Source organism: Fragaria vesca, linkage group LG5 (genome assembly GCF_000184155.1).
Source record: "Fragaria vesca subsp. vesca linkage group LG5, FraVesHawaii_1.0, whole genome shotgun sequence".
Classification (NCBI taxonomy): domain Eukaryota; kingdom Viridiplantae; phylum Streptophyta; class Magnoliopsida; order Rosales; family Rosaceae; genus Fragaria; species Fragaria vesca.
The window spans coordinates 705767-723619 of record NC_020495.1 but is presented as its reverse complement, the minus strand read 5'-3'; the positions used below and the strand labels follow the sequence as shown (position 1 = coordinate 723619).

General features: G+C 37.9%; 4 protein-coding genes across 4 annotated transcripts; 2 read left to right on the top strand and 2 right to left on the bottom strand.

Annotated features, from left to right (window-relative positions):
* The first annotated feature begins 356 nt into the window (after positions 1-356).
* On the top strand, positions 357-4601 carry LOC101309635 (agamous-like MADS-box protein AGL19-like). The gene is made up of 7 exons (XM_004298677.1): positions 357-908; positions 2456-2543; positions 2984-3045; positions 3172-3271; positions 3399-3440; positions 3592-3633; positions 4226-4601. Exons 1-7 carry the CDS (start codon positions 724-726, stop codon positions 4382-4384), a joined length of 678 nt encoding a protein of 225 aa, XP_004298725.1. The 5' UTR covers positions 357-723; the 3' UTR covers positions 4385-4601.
* Positions 4602-6960: 2359 nt separating this feature from the next.
* Positions 6961-9220, top strand: LOC101309347. The gene is made up of 4 exons (XM_004298676.1): positions 6961-7351; positions 7483-7656; positions 7959-8126; positions 8572-9220. Exons 1-4 carry the CDS (start codon positions 7214-7216, stop codon positions 8914-8916), a joined length of 825 nt encoding a protein of 274 aa, XP_004298724.1. The 5' UTR covers positions 6961-7213; the 3' UTR covers positions 8917-9220.
* Positions 9221-9343: 123 nt separating this feature from the next.
* Positions 9344-13465, bottom strand: LOC101293398 (protein FIZZY-RELATED 2-like). Its single transcript, XM_004300693.1, has 10 exons — positions 12971-13465; positions 12766-12888; positions 12524-12628; positions 11550-11729; positions 11292-11354; positions 10998-11192; positions 10395-10496; positions 10240-10302; positions 10067-10135; positions 9344-9794 (listed from the first exon to the last, which is right to left on the bottom strand). The coding sequence occupies exons 1-10, from the start codon at positions 13463-13465 to the stop codon at positions 9741-9743; spliced, it is 1449 nt and encodes a 482-aa protein (XP_004300741.1). The 3' UTR covers positions 9344-9740.
* A 2547-nt stretch (positions 13466-16012) lies between these two features.
* Positions 16013-16942, bottom strand: LOC101293099. Its single transcript, XM_004300692.1, has one exon. The coding sequence runs from the start codon at positions 16940-16942 to the stop codon at positions 16013-16015; it is 930 nt and encodes a 309-aa protein (XP_004300740.1).
* Between the last annotated feature and the right edge of the window lie 911 nt (positions 16943-17853).

Below are 17853 nucleotides of genomic sequence, written 5' to 3'. Positions count from 1 at the left end.
ATTTACCTGGCAGCTCCCCCGGTCCGACTGCTCACCGGCAACCGACAGGAATGTTCGCTGCTGGCGATGATAAACACCTCCTCGGCGTCCCCAAAAGCCACCGGCCAGGTAAGTTGTCAGTCACTTTAACCACGTGTCAGCACGACAGGCGGGTGGCACGGACCCTTGCGTGTCTCCACTGTCCACATTGGGTGAATCAAAAAGAGTGAGTGGCCTCACATGTGGTAGGCATCTATTCCCCTATTTCGCTAGGCTAGTCTTTCTTCTTTTTGTGGGACGTGTCTATTATTTACTAAAACAAGAAAGGGGTCAGTTTTGGGTTATGGCCTCCTTTCCTCTTTTACTTTCTTAAATTGCTACTAAAAGCAAAAATACTCCCTTGGTATTTATACCATAGGGTTCTCCATTCTCCATAACACTTAGAGCTAAAAAGGGAAAACAAAGTAGGGCAAATCAATCAGTTCTCTACCCACCACTTTCCCCCCCTCCCTATCTATATCATCCTCCTCCTCCTCCTCATTTTCTTCCCTGCAAATTTAGGGTTTCTGGGAATTTGTTTCCATTTTCTCAACCCCGATTTCCATTTTTGGAAATCTTTTTTCTTTTTGTTTTTTTTCTTCTTCTTTTGGTCTCTCCACTGATTGGTCTTTTGGTCTCTCCACTGATTGGTCGGATCAACTTGACCGATCTGTTGGTGTTGACTTGAGATTTTCCGGCTGAAAAATGGTTAGGGGGAAGACTCAGATGAAGCGGATTGAGAATGCGGCGAGCCGGCAGGTGACCTTCTCGAAGAGAAGGAGTGGACTGCTGAAGAAGGCCTTTGAGCTTTCGGTTCTCTGCGATGCTGAGGTTGCACTCATCATTTTCTCCAACAGAGGGAAGCTCTTTGAGTTTTCGAGCTGTTCTAGGTACGTTCAAGAAATTAAACCGTTCATGCTATTATTTAATTGGATTAAATTGAAGAACAGTAACAATCGAATTGGGTACGACCCAGCAGATATATAGATCATTTATGGTCAATTTGTTTATAATGTTTTTGCTTTTGAATTAGCTAGATTCATAAAAGCTGCTTATATTGGTAGCTAGTGCAGCAGTGAATCATTATACAGGCAAGCACCAATTCTACGGCTTTAAACGTATAAGGGATTCATAAAAAGCTGCATAAAATCTTCCCCCTCTTTCTGCACCCAGATTTGTCTGCTGTGGTTTATGTCTTCTAGCTGGTTGAGATTCGATCAATTCGGGTTTTCTCACTGTCATAGACTCATCATAGTTTCATTTCTGTATAGTTATTTTCAAATTAATACCGAACTAACTACCAGATGCTTGTTTAATTACACAGAGAGAGATGTCAAGTAAATAAACTGTGTCAGTATAGGTTAATTTGCACAGGAAAAAGGAAATTACATATTTCCTGATTTACTGATTAAGATCTATATACACACCAGGCTCGATCTGCTTAAGTAAACTAGCTAGCTCCAAGAGTTTTATGAAGTCAACGTTTTGGTAAGATAGGATATCCAAGAGGTGTTTTATATATGCATCTGTGTTTCATTTTATAGGACTTACTGTTTATTTTTTTAGATCATATGGTAAGTTGGTAACTGAATTAAACCAAGGTGAAATTACTGATAAAGATGGAATTTGTTCACTATCTGAAGCACTATCTCTGAGAAAAAGGCTGATTACACTTGTTCTTTGTCTTGCTCTTTGAAGTTTGTTATATATATGTACATGATGTTCTATTACCCCCTTCAAAACAAAAAACAAAAAAAACTGTTCTACTACCAAGAAGATTAGCTAATTAAGTATATATAGTTATTATTTTTGAATTTTGGAAAGAAGTATATGCAGTTCAGTTATTATTCGTCATAAAAATGTTATTCACCCGTTCAGTAGATAGCTCTCACATTTTTGTTTTTAAACTTCCAGTTTTACTTATAAATAGAGGCAAAAGAAAGTGACATGTCATGAAGTGAAACAGAAGCTATATATATATATATATATGGCAAAATATTTTAGAATGATTAGGCATCCGTTTTATATACCTTCCTTCATCCCTCTTTAATATCTCCCTAGCTCCTTCCTTAACCCTTACAATGATATCTCATCTTCTTCTGTAGCAAAAAGTTAAACAAAATTCTAACCTGAAAACTAGCCAAAACTTACCAAATCACTCATATCTCATCTAAATTAGTACAAAAACAAATGGATTATATTGCTTTTTCAAGGTTTGAACGTGCGTACGCTAGAACTAGCCATCATTTGTAAGACCGGAGATTGTTACTTAATTAGAGAATGTACGTGATTGGTTAAGCTATTGTTTTTCATTTTTTTTGAATATTTTGTTATTTGATTGTGACTTTTCTTTTTACCAATTATGATTAATTGATGTTCAAAGCTATAGTTAGTCAGCATTGTTATAATGTATTTGATGTGCTTGGAGATGCTTCAGTCTGAACAAGACAATAGACCGTTTCCAAAAGAGAGCGAAAGATCAAGGCCTTAGCGGTAAAGCAGCTCGAGATCACGATCATATGGAGGTAAGCCAGCAGTTGGACATGAACCAAATATTTCCTTGAAATTAAGAACCCTCGTCTAATTAGCCGGAAATGGGGAAAGTATGGTTAATCTCACTTGAGTCGTGAGACATGTAGTCCAATGATTGGAACTCTCCACATTTGAATTTAGGTACTTTAGACTCAACCTTGCAGAAAAATCAGTATCCAAAACCGGAAATCCTTTCGCCATTTGAGTACAATTTTCAAATTAGTTTCATTTGGGGAATTGTACTTGTCTAGGATGTTTAGATGACCAAAAAAGTTTCCAATATGACTGATTTTCCTGTAGAGATCATCCTTGATAAGACCCCAAACTCCCAAAGGATGATCCGTTTCAATTAGTGTAAGCATTGTCTTGGAAAATTAAGCATGGCCTAGAAGTGACAAGTTACTGATCAACTTTCTCTGATTTGCATATGCAGCTTGCTAATGAAGACACCAGTAGCATGGCAATGAGAATTGAGTTGATTGAATCTTCTAAACGGTTAGATTTGATTTTTTTTTTTTTTTGTCGTTTTTGCTTCTGAAGTTAACTTATACTCTAGCTCGGTACTAATCCTGCAAGGTTTAAACATAACCAGTATACAAAAACTATTATACATGAATGCAGGAAGCTCCTTGGTGATGGTTTAGAATCATGTTCGATAGATGAGCTACATCAGTTGGAGAAGGATTTGGAGCGAAGCTTAGCCAAAATTAGAGATCAAAAGGTACATGCATATACAGGGAGATCAAGTTTAATCTCTATTGAATAGTTTTATTTCTATACACCCACTCGATCCAACCATTAATAGTTATCACTTATCACATATATATTTCTCCGATCTCTATAACTAGAACCTGATGCTGAGGGAGCAGATACAGCAGCTGAAGGAAAAGGTAAATTAAACTGCTGTGTATATACAATTTCATGACCTCATTTATATGTGTGTGTTTCGATTCTCAGAAATGCTGATACATACAGTATTGAACTATTGATTCCATTTGTTTTTTTTTTTTTTTGGTCATGATCAATAATCATGATGATCAGGAGATAAGCCTACTCGAAGAAAATGCAGAGCTTATGGAGAAGGTAATATTAAGCTTCTTTTTTCTTCTAAACAACTTTGAACTTCTAGATTATTGTTGAGACTTGAGAGAAGATAAATACCACATCATCCATCATAATTGCATTTATCACAAGAATAAGGTCTTGGAGGCATGGTCGGGTATAACTTATCGATCTATTGCCAACTGGTTTTGAATTGGATTCATTTTCTCACTTCCTTTGCCCATCGTATATACTAGAGCAGCTATATTTCCAACCATCAGGCGCTATAGCTAGCCAGTCTGCAGCCACTGCATATATATGTGCTGCATGCATGCACGTTTTGGCTTTGGCTGATCGATCAGTCTCGAGCTCCAAGGGCGTATATACTACATGTACAGGCAATTCTGGTACCTTGCAACCAAGATATAAACATAATGTCTTGATGCTGAACAGCCTGAACTTAGTACGTAGTAGTCGATATGGGGATCTTGGATGCCTCATCTACAAAATTATATCAGTAATTCAGCATACATATACACAAAATGAACTGCACATATATATATACGCATGTAATCTTAACCTCAAATCGGCTAAGAAGCGTTTGCACTCCATTGATTCCTATTTCATGTTTCAGTGTGGCATGCAACAAATTGGTCCACCAAGCAATGGAGAACAATATGGAGTTGAAGATGATGATGTAGAAACCGAGAGCGACTCTCAAAATATGGAAGTGGAGACGGAATTATTCATCGGGCCACCCAAAAGACAAAGAAGTGCCAAGAAAATTCCCTAGGGTATGAACTCATATATTTATGATCGAGATCAATAAACATTGGTGATGATCATCTATATAATAAATTGCAACTTCAATTCAGAAACCAGCTCCGTTTTAGGTTTAATTCCAAGCTTCCTGACCGTGATTTTGGGGGTGCACGAATATAGAATATCTGTAAATCCAGAAATTGCTTCTATATTTATTCGTGGAATGAGTAATATATGCAGAATACAAAGTTTTGTGATTTCTTTTCTTTTTCTTGATCACCTGCTTCAGCTTAATCCATTGTAATTTGGAACAGTTGCTGCTAGATATATAGAAACTCTCGTACCAAATTTCAGTAGATGGGCTTAACAAGATATAACAAGATATGCAATGAGACATATAATCGAGCACAATTGTGGAATTAGGGTGATTAAGTGTCGGGGCAGGTCACCAAACTCATTGAACCAGGAGATGGACATAACTTCTTTCTTTTGGTGAAGAGTACTGGTAATACGCACGGTAAATGTCATGCATGATCTATTCACAGTGCTCTATGATGTGATATCAGCATGCCAAAAAGAAGAACAAATCTTACCCAATCTAGTAATCTTCTGTAGTTATTCAGTTGTGGACAGAATCTGGTTGGCTCGGCATTAGGTTGATTTCGATCGATGCTCGTCAGACAAAAACAAAAGGTCTTTACCCGGAAAGAAAAAGAGAAAGAAACAAAAGAACAATAATACAATGGTGAAAGTTAAAGTGATTGTGCTATTTCATTATTTCTTGATCGAAATCAGTTATAGAACACTGTTTCTCTCTTTTTACTGGAGGGATATAGATAGTGAAAGGTAAAAGAAAATCAAATTAATTGGGTATGTATATAGTGTTTGCTTATTTCATAACAGTCACATACATACATGATGACGTACTCCGTACCGTATTAATGATTGAATGGTAAGATATTTTTTTTCTTGTTTTAACTTATACCGAAAAGTATTGAATTGTAACTCATTCGGTGCTTGAATTAAGAGAAATTTTTCACTATCATGTTCATGTCGTATATTTAGCGTGCATTATATATGCTATGCTACGAAGTTGATTCACATTATAGATGCTTAAATTTGACATTGATAAACGAGGAAAAGTGAAAGACAAGCCCTCGTTCATTATAAAAGCCTAAAAGATCTAGATTGAGAGCTATAACAACGGAAATGATGACGGAAAACTACAACATCAGTCACACTCTGAGAGAGTCAACTTTCAAAACAAGGAAAAACGCTGCAAGTCATGAAGTACTTACTGATAATTTAGCCGGCAGATTAAGAGTGCACGTCTTCAAAATTTAAGATCACACGTTTGGAGAACTAAAAATTTTCTGCATATTTTCATGACAAATATTGGCATATATCTATTAAAATATGTGTCTTAATTATATATTTATATATGTATGCCTCCCGTCGGTGGAAGATATTTTTGGTTCAAATAGAAAACTACACATATCTGAATATCTGATCGATCATTTCAGCAGTTCAGCACAATTAAAATGCTTTTGCAGCTTCAAATAATTTGAGGACCAAGTTCTGTGTTTTCCTTTTCATAATTGTATAGCTAGGTCCATTTTACAACGACACCATTGCTTTCTTAATTTCATTTTGTAATGTTTGTTTTAGAAGAAAGAATGATTTTTATTTTATTCCACTCATTTTACGTACGGTGTAAGTGAGAATTAAAATTGCAACATCCCCAATATCCTTTGCTATCGGAAAAAATGTCACAATTCATAAAACCCGAAAACCGAAATTCAAGTATTTTTCGATTGAATTTTGTAAGATATAATATGTTAGTATTTTCGTTCTTTTAAAATAAAAGATATGTTAATATGTCCAAATAACAAATACCACCACACATGATTTTTAAAATAATTTTGCGAATCCTTGCACGAATACGTAGCATATGTTTTTTGCTATCTCATGGTCCATAAATCCATATTGGATTCGAATAGTCAATTATAGTTGAGCTCATTATTAAAACGTGTTCGACCATTCCTATGGTGTTTTCGGTGTAAAATAGTAACATTTCGGAAGATGTCCTTTCTAGTAGGGTTTGTGTTCTTTCTAAGTTTCAGATCGACTAAGAAGACGACATGATCTCAATCAATCCATGATCAAGCATTACATGATTCTAAATCAAAATATCATATCGTATAGTAGTCGTCTCGTCTAATACACAATTAGTATTATAAATATGAAAAAAGTGATACAGTTATATTTACCAAATCACTTAAATATAACGCGACGTGAACTCTCCACTAATTTTATGAATCATGAACATGTGATAGTCAAGTGCGAGTATACTCAACAAGACGTAAAAGGGTTAACATGGGCTTTCAGTGCGCTCAAGGTCCATGTGGTACTGCTGGCTCTGAAAATTAATGGGGGAGATGACACATTACTCCAAATGAGTCCAAACCAAAATAGTAAGTCGGTCCGATATGGATAGCAAACCGTTTGGAACAGTTTACCGTTCAATAGTGATTAGTGAAGTCTAAAAGAAAAAGAAGCCTACAAATGTAGAAAGCTTGAAGCCATTCATTGCTGAACCGACACGTCTCTCAGAATCAAAATCTTCAACGTTTCAAACGCCTTGCTCACAAGCAAAGCAAAGGTCGTGTTCTCGTCGTTGCCTCCCCTTAAAGCCACAAGTTATTCCCAAAACAGAAGAAGAAGCAAAAGTAGCAAAGCACCCAAGATTTCAGGAGCTTCCTTCACTTTCTGTTCTTTCTTATGTTATAACCCGAACTCCGGCTATAACCTTATTTAAGCATTGAATCCCAGTTTTGTGTAGAATATTGTGTACTCTGAGATGGGTACTCTTACTGCTGCTGCTGCTGCTTCTTTGCTTCCTTCAGAGTTTAAACCTTCACTCTCCTTATCTGACTCCAAGAGCTCTCTGTTTTTCCAAAGAAGGTTACCCAAGAAGAGGAACCAAGCTTTAGTTCCTGTATGTATCTCTATCTCTCTCTCTTCCTTTTTTGTTTCACTAATTTTACAAGTTGGGTTTTTGTTTTTACTTTTTAGTGTTACGAACAAGCTAGGATTTGGTGTTGATCATTTGTGGGTTTGATTCATTAGGTTGCAAGGCTATTTGGGCCAGCTATATTTGAATCATCAAAGCTTAAGGTTCTGTTTTTGGGAGTGGATGAAAAGAAGCACCCTGGGAATCTTCCAAGGACTTACACACTTACTCATAGTGATGTAACCTCAAAGCTCACTCTGGCCATCTCCCAGACTATAGACAACTCTCAGGTAATCCTGGTTTGCAAAACCAATATCCCAACATGCATTTTCCTTGGTTTAAGCAAAACCCATATGCCCAAATCCTTATAATTTGATATTATTAGGGAGTTTATCTAGGAGATTAGATTATATTAGTTGCTCAATCACATGTCTTCTGGCTTCTGCTGTGTAATATATTAGTTTTCAGTCTTCAAGCTTTGTTGTTATTAATTATATATGCCTTTTGTTGTGTATCTATGTCTTGTATTTATATTAGTGACTTTGTGAGTGTTGGATTTAAAAGGAAGAACTAATGGAAGTTTGATTTGCAGTTGCAAGGGTGGTACAACAAATTACAAAGAGATGAGGTTGTGGCAGAGTGGAAGAAAGTAAAGGACAAGATGTCTCTCCATGTTCACTGCCATATAAGTGGAGGTCATTTCCTTCTGGATTTGTTTTCAAGGCTGAGATACTTCATCTTCTGCAGAGAGCTTCCTGTTGTAAGTTTCCAAAGTGTGATCATTTCTCTTTGTTATTGCTGTTAGTTACATCAATATTGACACTCTCTTGGAGCTTCTGGAGCTTTTGGTACCGTAATTGGCACGTTAGTAGAATACCTAGAGAGTGTAATTGGCACGTAAGTAGAATACCTGGAGAGTGGCTAGTGGCTACACATCAATTATTGTCAAAAAACCGTTAATTACCGAATTAACCTACTAATTAGGTAAACAACTTTAGTAGTACCATATGGTTAGGTAAACAACTTTAGTAATGGATCTAAACGCAAAGTTTTAAAGTTTGAAGGTTGGTTTTCCTAATATTAGGCTGTAGATTTTGATAGTGTACCACATCATAATGAATCAATAATGTCCCTTAATAACTTCATAGCTATATGCCCTATGTTAAAGGCAAACCCTTAATTGAAAGGTCACACGTCTTACACAGGTATTGAAGGCCTTCATTCATGGGGATGGCAACCTGTTCAACAGTTATCCAGAACTGGAGGAGGCTCTGGTCTGGGTTTACTTTCACTCCAACATTCCAGAATTCAACAAGGTTGAATGTTGGGGCCCACTGAGGGATGCATCATCACCATCTAATAGGACAAACCAGAAGGCAGCTTCCTCAAGCAAGCAGGAGGACTTTGTACCAGAGCCATGCCAAGAAGACTGTAGCTGTTGCTTCCCACCCCTGAGTTCCATCCCATGGCCCAAAGAGCTTAACCAGCCAAATGAAACTGGGTTTGGGGCCCAGCAGAGCTATCAGGGCCAAATCAGAGAACCAAACTAGAAATTTTATTGGTTAGTGATTGCTTAGTGTAAGATGTACATAGAAACCTACATATTTGTCCCATTTGGGTTTTCATAGACTTTGTTAGGCAATTCAAATAGGTTATGGTGATGCATATGTATTCCAGACCAGTCCCTTCCAAAAGGTAAATGCTTGTGTCCAACTCCAACTGGTTCAAGTTGGACAAATGATTGTAAGACTTGAATAAAATTGGTCATTATCATATTTTTTTTATTTCTTTTTCTCCTATAGTATGTAAGGTGTCAATGTGTTGTGTATATTTGTTTATATTTAAATTTTTACTATGATTTTGTCCTTGTAATTTTCAAATAGCTAGAGGATTTACAGACTATAAGGAAAATAGCTAGAGGATTTACTCTTAAAGTTCTCAATTTCTTGATGGACCCTAAGAATGGGAGCACACAACTGAAAGAATGATGATCGATTAATTTACAAATGAATGTGAAAATCTGTTTGCACCACAATGAATAAGTTATGATTTTATTTCTGCTCTTTAAATATACAAAGCGAGGGAGCACCGAGCAGGTGAGAGACAATTACTAACACCTCCCCTCTACGTATATGTGAACCAGAAAAAGCTATATCATCTACTTGAACAAAACCAGTAGATCATCCCTCCTGAGATAGCATACAAGAGTTTCAAGGTCCCAACAGAATCTCTGGTCATCTGGGGGTTGACCAATTGATCAGCACTTTTTTCATGTCAACAAGCTAATGACATGTTACCATGGGGTTCCCATTCTTGACCGCTACGAGAAGTCTACGAAGGTTTGCCGAGTTCGTGTAAAGTGTCCTGCAGGAGGTCATCTGATGATGGTTCTGCCTAGACATGACGCTCCGATTTCACTTCCCGTATTCTGCAGTAGGAATTTCAATTACATGAGTTGTATTCATCTTTTAGCATGAAATCTAGTAGAAATTAACTATTGAAACACCAATAGAAATTTCAATTACACGAGTTGTATTCATCTTTTAGCTTGAAATCTAGTAGAAGTTAACTACTGAAACACCGCATTTGTAAACCTATTTTATTCTTTCTTTTCTTACTGGCATGCATTTTAAGTTGTGGGATTAGTACATACAACAAATCATCAACATTGAACTTTCATCGAAAGTTGCCATCATTTACCTGAGATTTAGGGGAAGGAAACACATTCCAGAACCTAAGTGTTTCATCTCCTGCTCCTGTGACAATTGTCTGAAACAATAATCAACATAACAGATAAGCATAAGAATATGCATAACAAAACCTAAAAGTTTGCAAAATTATAAATGAAAGGGATTTGGGATTATGATTAGAACCTGTCCGTCAGGTGAGATGGCAAGATAAAGAACTCTATATGTATGGCCCGTGAGAGTTGCCAGCTGCATTAGCAAATGAAATTGAAATTTAGGAACTAAAATTGATAAGAAATGGATTTATTGGTTGTATGAATCACAAGATGAGATGTTTGTACCTTGGACATAGTAGGATATCTCCAAACTATTATCTGATTTTGGGAGTACCCATGTGTGCTGACGAGCTCATTGACATTTTTGGACCACACAAGATTGCATACCTACATACATACAATCAACATATGTACAGCTCAGCAGTATTACAATAGGGAGGCAAGGTTTGCAGATAAATTCTCTTATATGAACAAAATATATCAACAATCAGAAGTACATCCAAAAAGATCTAAATTCATCTTATCACAAGTAAATCTCTTCTTCCCTTGATGCAACCAACATAGACAACCAAATGATACAAAGCAGAACCAACATAATCAGATACTAGTGAATAGTTGAACTCCTATTTCGTCTTTAACATTACATGGGATGACGGGAAAGGTCAAATTCATAAATGTTGAATGTCGAATTTGAGTGGAATTATATCGACTCACTAAAGAAGTGAAGAAAGCGAAGAAACAACTATCAAGTTTCAAACTTTTGAAATTAAAGGACTGCCATTGCAATCAAAGTTCATCAAAAGGTAGAGCTTCCCTATTGCATGCATGCTTTAGACCAAATTGAGAGGTGTAAACATGAAAATGTTAATAAGGTAACCAGTTGTTCACCTGACTTCCAGTGTCCATGCAGCTCAAGTGAGAATTAGTGGTTGTATTCCAGAAACGGATACATCGGTCTGCAGTTCCTCCCCCAGATGCGAGAAGTCCATGAAGATGAGGAGACCAGGCAATAGCTTTCACGGCAGCAGTATGCTCACAGTACTTCAGGACGGGTTGAGTTGAATGTTGATTCCAAACAAAAAGCTGCATATAGATGGGACCAGTGATTATTAGGAGGCATGATCAACTTACAGTGCACCAAATAGAAGTTGGGCAAGAAAGAAAATAGATACGGTCACATACTCTATTATCATTCCCGCCTGATGCTAACTCACGGTTGTCATAAGACCACTTCAGTCCACAAACCTAAAACACAATCAAACGATCTTCAGGTTGAGCAAGGTATATATTACACAGGACGGGTACAAAACAACAGGCATGTTACATAAAGTACAAATTGGGAGAAGGAAGAATAAGTTATGAAGTGAAAATCAGAAAGTGCACTGCTTTTAATGGGCCTAGAAGTACAATCAAACTGAAAATGAGTCAAAAGGTTATTACCTCTGACTTATGTCCAGAAAGTTTGCTAACAAAATCTTCCTGAGCACGAATATCCCGTTGAAGAATACTCTTGTCACGGCTACCAGAAGACAACATTGACGAACTCCAGGCCAATGCCCCAACACGTAGACGGTGGCCCTCCATAGTTCTTACCCTCTTACAGCGAGATGCATCCCAAATCTGCACAGAAGATAACTAGTGGATCAGCGTATTATTCAACAGCACATATACAAGAGCAAAAAACTTATACAGTGGTGGTATGAAATTCATGTGACAATGCTTCACCACAATCACTCAAAAATTAGTCCTCTGCAGCTGTTATGTGAATTGACATTAACCCAATAATGTAACTGGGATCCCACCATGAAGGATAACGGTGGCTGGTTGAACATAACCAGGAATACAGTTTAACAAAATTGAGTACAGAGGATGAAACTACAAAATGCAAAATTCAGAGTTTCGATTGTGTTTGGACTCCTAGTTCCTAACTTGTCTCCACATAGTGTGCAGAGGTTGGAAGTTCCCTACACGGTAAACAATGGGACCTTACTTTGTGAGGCTAACGTTATCTTGTTCGTGCTCTAAAATTCATACAGTGAAAATCGTTTTCTTAATCAGTTGAATATTTTCTGATAAAGTGATGCACTCCTCTGAAACAAGGTGCCCTACCTAACAGAGATGTAGCTCTTATGCTTTGTAATACATGTTAATCATAGATTACTTCTCGATAACATGATTTTTTTATAGTTGTATCTAAAACAATACTCGGGGGATTGTCCAGTGAGTAAATTCTAATCTATAGCATCTCACCACGAACCACCGACATTAGCATCTCATCTTAATGTTACAAACTTGTTGCTTTTAACATGTACAGTTTGCACTTTGTCCAAACTTCACTTATAATCATTGCAATAACAAAAGAAGAAAAGTGCAGTATGCCTATCAGATGATATTTAAGTACAACTATATCTCACCTGGACTTTCCCATTGCCGGTTCCTACAGCAAGATGTGTTCCCCGCTGCGCCCAGCCCACCGAACAGACACTGTCATCAATCCCCAAGTCGCATAACTTAGTTACCTGCAAGTAACACACAATGTAGGTCATAAGCCAAAAAGTCCCAAACTTTCACACATACACCCCCAGAAACAAACACCCAGATACTCAAAACAGTCTCAGAAAAAACTCAAAGGCTGTGACTAGCTAAGAGAGCTCACCTTACTACTGCAAGCATTCCACAAATAAACACAGTTCCCCAACCCTACAGCCAATACATTATTCGAAGACCAATCCACCAGATTCAAATAGAAATCGTCTTGCAAAGCCGGTGCATCCAAAACCTGAACAAATCAACACCAAAACAAATTCATAAACCCGAAAAAGCCCAAATCTTCAAAACCTCAAAAGCTTCAAACTTTCTACCTTATACGGCGACCTGGGAACCTTCCTCGGCGTCTTCACCGGACTGTGATGAACTCCGGTGACGACGTCGTCATCAAACCCGAACGGCAGCAGCGAGTGCATGGACCGCCGCGTCTCGCTCTTGAACCGGAAGATGTTCTGGTTCGGCGGGTTCATCAGCCCCCGGCGATTGGGCGTCGCCGGAGGAACCACGCCGGCGCTGTCGGGACCGAACAGGGCGGCGCGTAGGAGCGTGGTGTAGGCGCTGGAGGTCTCGTCGGACTGAGAATTCGTCGGCGATTTGATATCAAACAAACCGAAGTTGGAGCCGGATCTGCTGGGTATGAACCGGTCGGAGTAGATTGTCCGCGACGGCGATCGGTGGTGGTGGTTGACGTTCAGCATTCGCTCTATGTGCCGCGCCGGCGTCTCCGGTTGGGGCGTCGCCGGCGGCGGCTGGTTGAGCTGCGAAGAAGAAGAAGAAGAGGAGGCAGAAGGTAGGGTAGGATCGTCCATAGAGGATCAGAGCTCTCTGTTTCTGGTGGGTGTGTGTGTGTTTGTGTGAGAGATTAAGAGAGAGAGATGGGTTGGGGGATTTGATATGGGCAAAAGCTTTTATGTTTTTACTGTTGGATTTTCCCGGGAAGGAGGTGGTAAGTCGGTTAATAATTTCCCGGGAAAATTGTTACTGCTGTGGGTGGGGAATGTAAATGTGGGACTTTTTGGTTTAGTGGATAGAGAGAGAGTCCTATAGTGCTTGGGAGTGTGAAGTAAAGCTTTGGGAGGTTAAAGGTTTGACATGTATTTATAATGGGAAGATGGGAGTGGAAATTGTATTTGATTTGTATATGGATTTATTGATGGAGAAATTATGAAGTTGGTTTATAAGAAGTAGAGGAGAATTTAGTGACATAATGTATAAGAATTAATTGTTTATTGGTTTTTATGACGCATGATCTAACTATAACTCTAATTGGAAATTGAAGATGGAAAAGCTAAACAAGGTAATATAATCACAACTTGTGTGAAACATGCGAAGGTGTTAAAGAGTTGATCTGGATGTTAGTGGAACATGTGAAGAAGGTGTTAAAAGAGTGGATCTGGATGTTAGTGGTGGTATGGAGCCTTAATTATTTATCTCACTAGTTAAGATTTGTATGGATATCTACCAAAATAAACCTATGGGCATGTTTACTAACTTGGAATGAAATTAAGAGTGGTGTAATTGATCCTAGAATGGGTGAATTCCGGTGTTTACTAACATGTCAAGGTATTGGAATAGATACGGGTCTCATTTGTTTATCAGGAATCAATTCCTGACAAAACCCTTTATTCGATACCCAAGGGGAGAGATGGGTATCAGAATCTAAGTAATGGAATCAATTTTTTCTCCCCAAAATATTCTCACATAATTATAATATTTCTAAATTACCGTTCCCTAAAAATATATATTGTATTTTAAGGGTATTTTAAATTCATTTCTTGTAGGGGTATTTTAGTAATCAAACTAGTTTTAATTCTGATTCCATATGGTAAGTAAACAACATCAATCGTAATTAGTTTCATTCCTATTTTGATTCCTTATGATAAGTAAACAGTAGAATGATATGAAATTTTCTCATACCGATTCTTGTTGATACCGATTATTGTTGATACCGATTCATGATAATTTCCATTCCAATTTAGTAAACGTCCCATATGTTTTTGTGAAACTTGAAACCGACCAAACATCATTAGTGTCGTATCCATCCTGAAGAATTTTATTTCTAAAAGGCCAATTATTCCAACAAGAGCTGCTTTTATCACAATAGGACTTCTTCTCAAAATCTAAAAGCTGCTTAATCCTGTGAAAAGTAAGAACAACAAAATATATTATAGAAAACTATGAAATCATCGATCTAAAATTACAGTGAAATACAATCATCTCTAGCTCATATATTAAAATCAGGATCTATAAAATCCTTGCATGGATCTGCACATGCATGCTAATCATAAGATGTCTAAATTAATCCATCCTGTCATGAATATTAATCAAAGAAAAGCACATGCTTGATGCTTCTGATTCTCTCGGAATTTTTGGATCATCAATTCTATATGATAGTAAAGGCCATGCCATGTCCACTATATGAGACGATGGTAGTTGAGTTTACAAATCACGCATATGAAAACGTAGTTCCAACTTCCAACTTCCAAGAGATCATGATGCTCCGGTTTCTTTTCTTTGTGTTCTGGGATCAATCACATTTACATGACTTGTAATCTGTTTGGCCATATATGAAATATAATCATATTAGATAGCTAGGAAACATATATAACAACTAGCAGATTGGAACTGACCCTGGAAGATAATGTAGATTTTGCATGCAGGGAAGAACATGCTGCATCGAGCTAAATCGTGTTCTAGGAAGTGATGGATATACCCTATCCGACAAGGAAATTAGTTCTCTTTGATTTTTGGGTGCCCTTTCCTTTTGGGAACTGGCATGGGCTAAAGGCTAAGGCTAGCCTTAGTTTGGTGGGCTGATAGGCTTTGAAAGTTTGAAGTGGGTTCCCATATAGGCTTGTTGGCAATTTGGAATTGTATGCAATTTGAAGCATCTAACATTTGAGATCAACTGCATGTAATCGAAAAAACATTTGAGATCAACTGCCTTTTAAACAAAGCAGAGATCCGCCAGCAGAAAAGGTTTCAGAAAACTCTGCATTATAAGTAGTTTTCTGAGCATCTGCATGCTGCATAATCCAGATTGATGAGAGTTTACTTATATATTGAAGTGTTGAACTATGCAATACTCAGTTGAAATCTGACATACTCAGTTTTACAATGTGATTCAGAATTTCAGATCAGTCCTTCTACCTGCAAATCTGAAACTCTCTAACATGGCTAAGCTTTGTATTCTAATTGCAAGAACACGTTTTCAAAATAGAACTCACATTGATCAAGGAGCCTCCAAATATTTCAGTTAACTAAATTCAATGTTATCACAAAATAAGTACATTTTTCAGTTCATCTAATAATGTTACAAAAAAGAATCAAGTATGAACAAGAATGAATGCAGTGTCTCAATGTGGACGAGGAGGTATATACTCTTGTTCAATCGCTGGCGTAGTTCGTGTCCCTGAAGCCGTGGGAGCTCTAACATGTCCAACCATTGATACCTGCAAAGCTTCTTCTTCATAAGCTCTTCTCTCCATCTCCTCGACCCTTGTTCTCTTCTTCACCTTCACAAGCATTGCCACCAGAAGCAACCCCAAAAGAAAAGCACCTATGGCACACCCAACTGTGCTACCAACCACCACTTTCCACTGGCTAACCTTCTTCCTCAGTTGAACTGGCGACGGCTTCTCAATCACCAATCCGAAATGACCATGCCTTTTCGCTACACAGATGTAAGGTGAAGCCTCCTTTGCTAGTGTCACTTTGCCATCACTTTCAAAGCTAGCACATAAAGGCCTTGTAGCACCCAATTCATTGTTCACCCTTGTGATGTTTTTGAAGTCTATGGTAATGGGATTTTCTAGAGCTTGGATACCAACCTCAAAAGGGTTGCTGAAGTTGACATCAGTACCGGCATTATAAGCTAATAGGCCTAAAATTGGGGACACAAGCTGGTACCCAGATAAGTCATAGTTGGCATAATATATAGATGACCAATTATACCCCAAGTTTTGTGCAACTACCATCACCCTCTCTGCACATGGATTCACAGACACACCAATGCCTAGATGAAATTCCTTTACCTGCGCGCCGTACCTCCGGAGACTGCCACATCTGAATCTTGCTGTATCGACTGTGATGCCAGAGAAGTTTGCTGGTAAGTGAACATTGTGCAGTGTTCCTGTTCTGACGTATGTGTCATAGGTCTTGAAGGTGTAGTCTCGGATGAGAAGGTCCAGAAGGCGAGCTGATTTGATCTTCTGAGCTTCACTGCTTGATAATGTTAATGATATGGATGAAAGAAGTATGAGTGACAAAGTGAAGAGAGATCCCATGTGAGAAAATGAGTTTGGTTCTGAAAATTTGATGAACCTAGAGAGTGATAGAACATAAATGTAGTATGGTTTTGTTTGATTTATTGGGCATGTAACTAAAAGAATGGCTTGAATTCCTGTAAAACTAGCTCTATATCAGCTTCTTTTCTGTAGATTGTAGAGATTGGTAAAGGTTTGCAAAGAGTGAAGCTTGCACTGTTTGAGAACTTTATAGCTCAGCAACAGCTAGCTCTGCTGGATTAAAGGGTAAGCAAGCAAAAAGAGAAAACAAAGTTCTTACTTTGTTTCTGATCATTATGAAGGTCTTGGAGGGAATATTTGTTAGGTGGTTTGACATTTTTGTTCCAAAAGTTTCTATGTTGCTTTGAATTTGGGTATGGTTAATGGAAGACTGGTTAGCTAACAAAGCAAATTTAAACAAACAATAAATGTATGCTTGTTTTCTCGGAAATAAAAATTCGAGTACAACTTCAGTGATGGAGTTATTGACACGCTTACTATTAGAGTTTGAATTCTCTTATTCTTAACCAGAAAAAAAAAAAAAAAGGAAATAGAAAAGGAGGAACATATTGAGTTGGCAAGGGGGATGGAGTGATCGAGAGAGTCATATGGCAAAAGGGTCTTAGAAATGATGTTGGAGCTTGGGTGATGATGACAGTTTGTTGCTAAAGGAAGTGAAAAGGAGACTTGGCGTGCTTAGGCTTAGAGGCAATGGAATGAAATAAAAGCATAGGCTCTTTGGGAGGGCATAATACCCCTAATTTGTGCTTGAAAACATGTTCCCCACTTTGTGGGTCTCACGTTTTAGCAAGCAGACATTCCATTTTGATTCCTCCTCCCTTCTACTGGGCCTGGCAATGACTAATTAGCATAGATTGTCTTGCTAAAAATGGATTGAGATCTAGGATTTC

Bases quoted from the DNA above. Each gene is read 5' to 3' on its own strand.
- LOC101293398 (XM_004300693.1), bottom strand. From the start codon at position 13,465: ATGGACGATCCTACCCTACCTTCTGCCTCCTCTTCTTCTTCTTCTTCG. The intron at 12,889-12,970 runs GTAGAAAGTTTG...TGATTTGTTCAG, and splicing joins TTCCCAGGTCGCCGTATAAG to GTTTTGGATGCACCGGCTTT. The intron at 11,193-11,291 runs GTATGTGACCGT...ATCTATATGCAG, and splicing joins CAGGCGGGAATGATAATAGA to CTTTTTGTTTGGAATCAACA.
- LOC101309635 (XM_004298677.1), top strand. From the start codon at position 724: ATGGTTAGGGGGAAGACTCAGATGAAGCGGATTGAGAATGCGGCGAGC. The intron at 3,046-3,171 runs GTTAGATTTGAT...ACATGAATGCAG, and splicing joins TTGATTGAATCTTCTAAACG to GAAGCTCCTTGGTGATGGTT. The intron at 3,272-3,398 runs GTACATGCATAT...CTCTATAACTAG, and splicing joins CCAAAATTAGAGATCAAAAG to AACCTGATGCTGAGGGAGCA.
- LOC101309347 (XM_004298676.1), top strand. From the start codon at position 7,214: ATGGGTACTCTTACTGCTGCTGCTGCTGCTTCTTTGCTTCCTTCAGAG. The intron at 7,352-7,482 runs GTATGTATCTCT...TTGATTCATTAG, and splicing joins GGAACCAAGCTTTAGTTCCT to GTTGCAAGGCTATTTGGGCC. The intron at 7,657-7,958 runs GTAATCCTGGTT...TTTGATTTGCAG, and splicing joins AGACTATAGACAACTCTCAG to TTGCAAGGGTGGTACAACAA.
- LOC101293099 (XM_004300692.1), bottom strand. From the start codon at position 16,942: ATGGGATCTCTCTTCACTTTGTCACTCATACTTCTTTCATCCATATCA.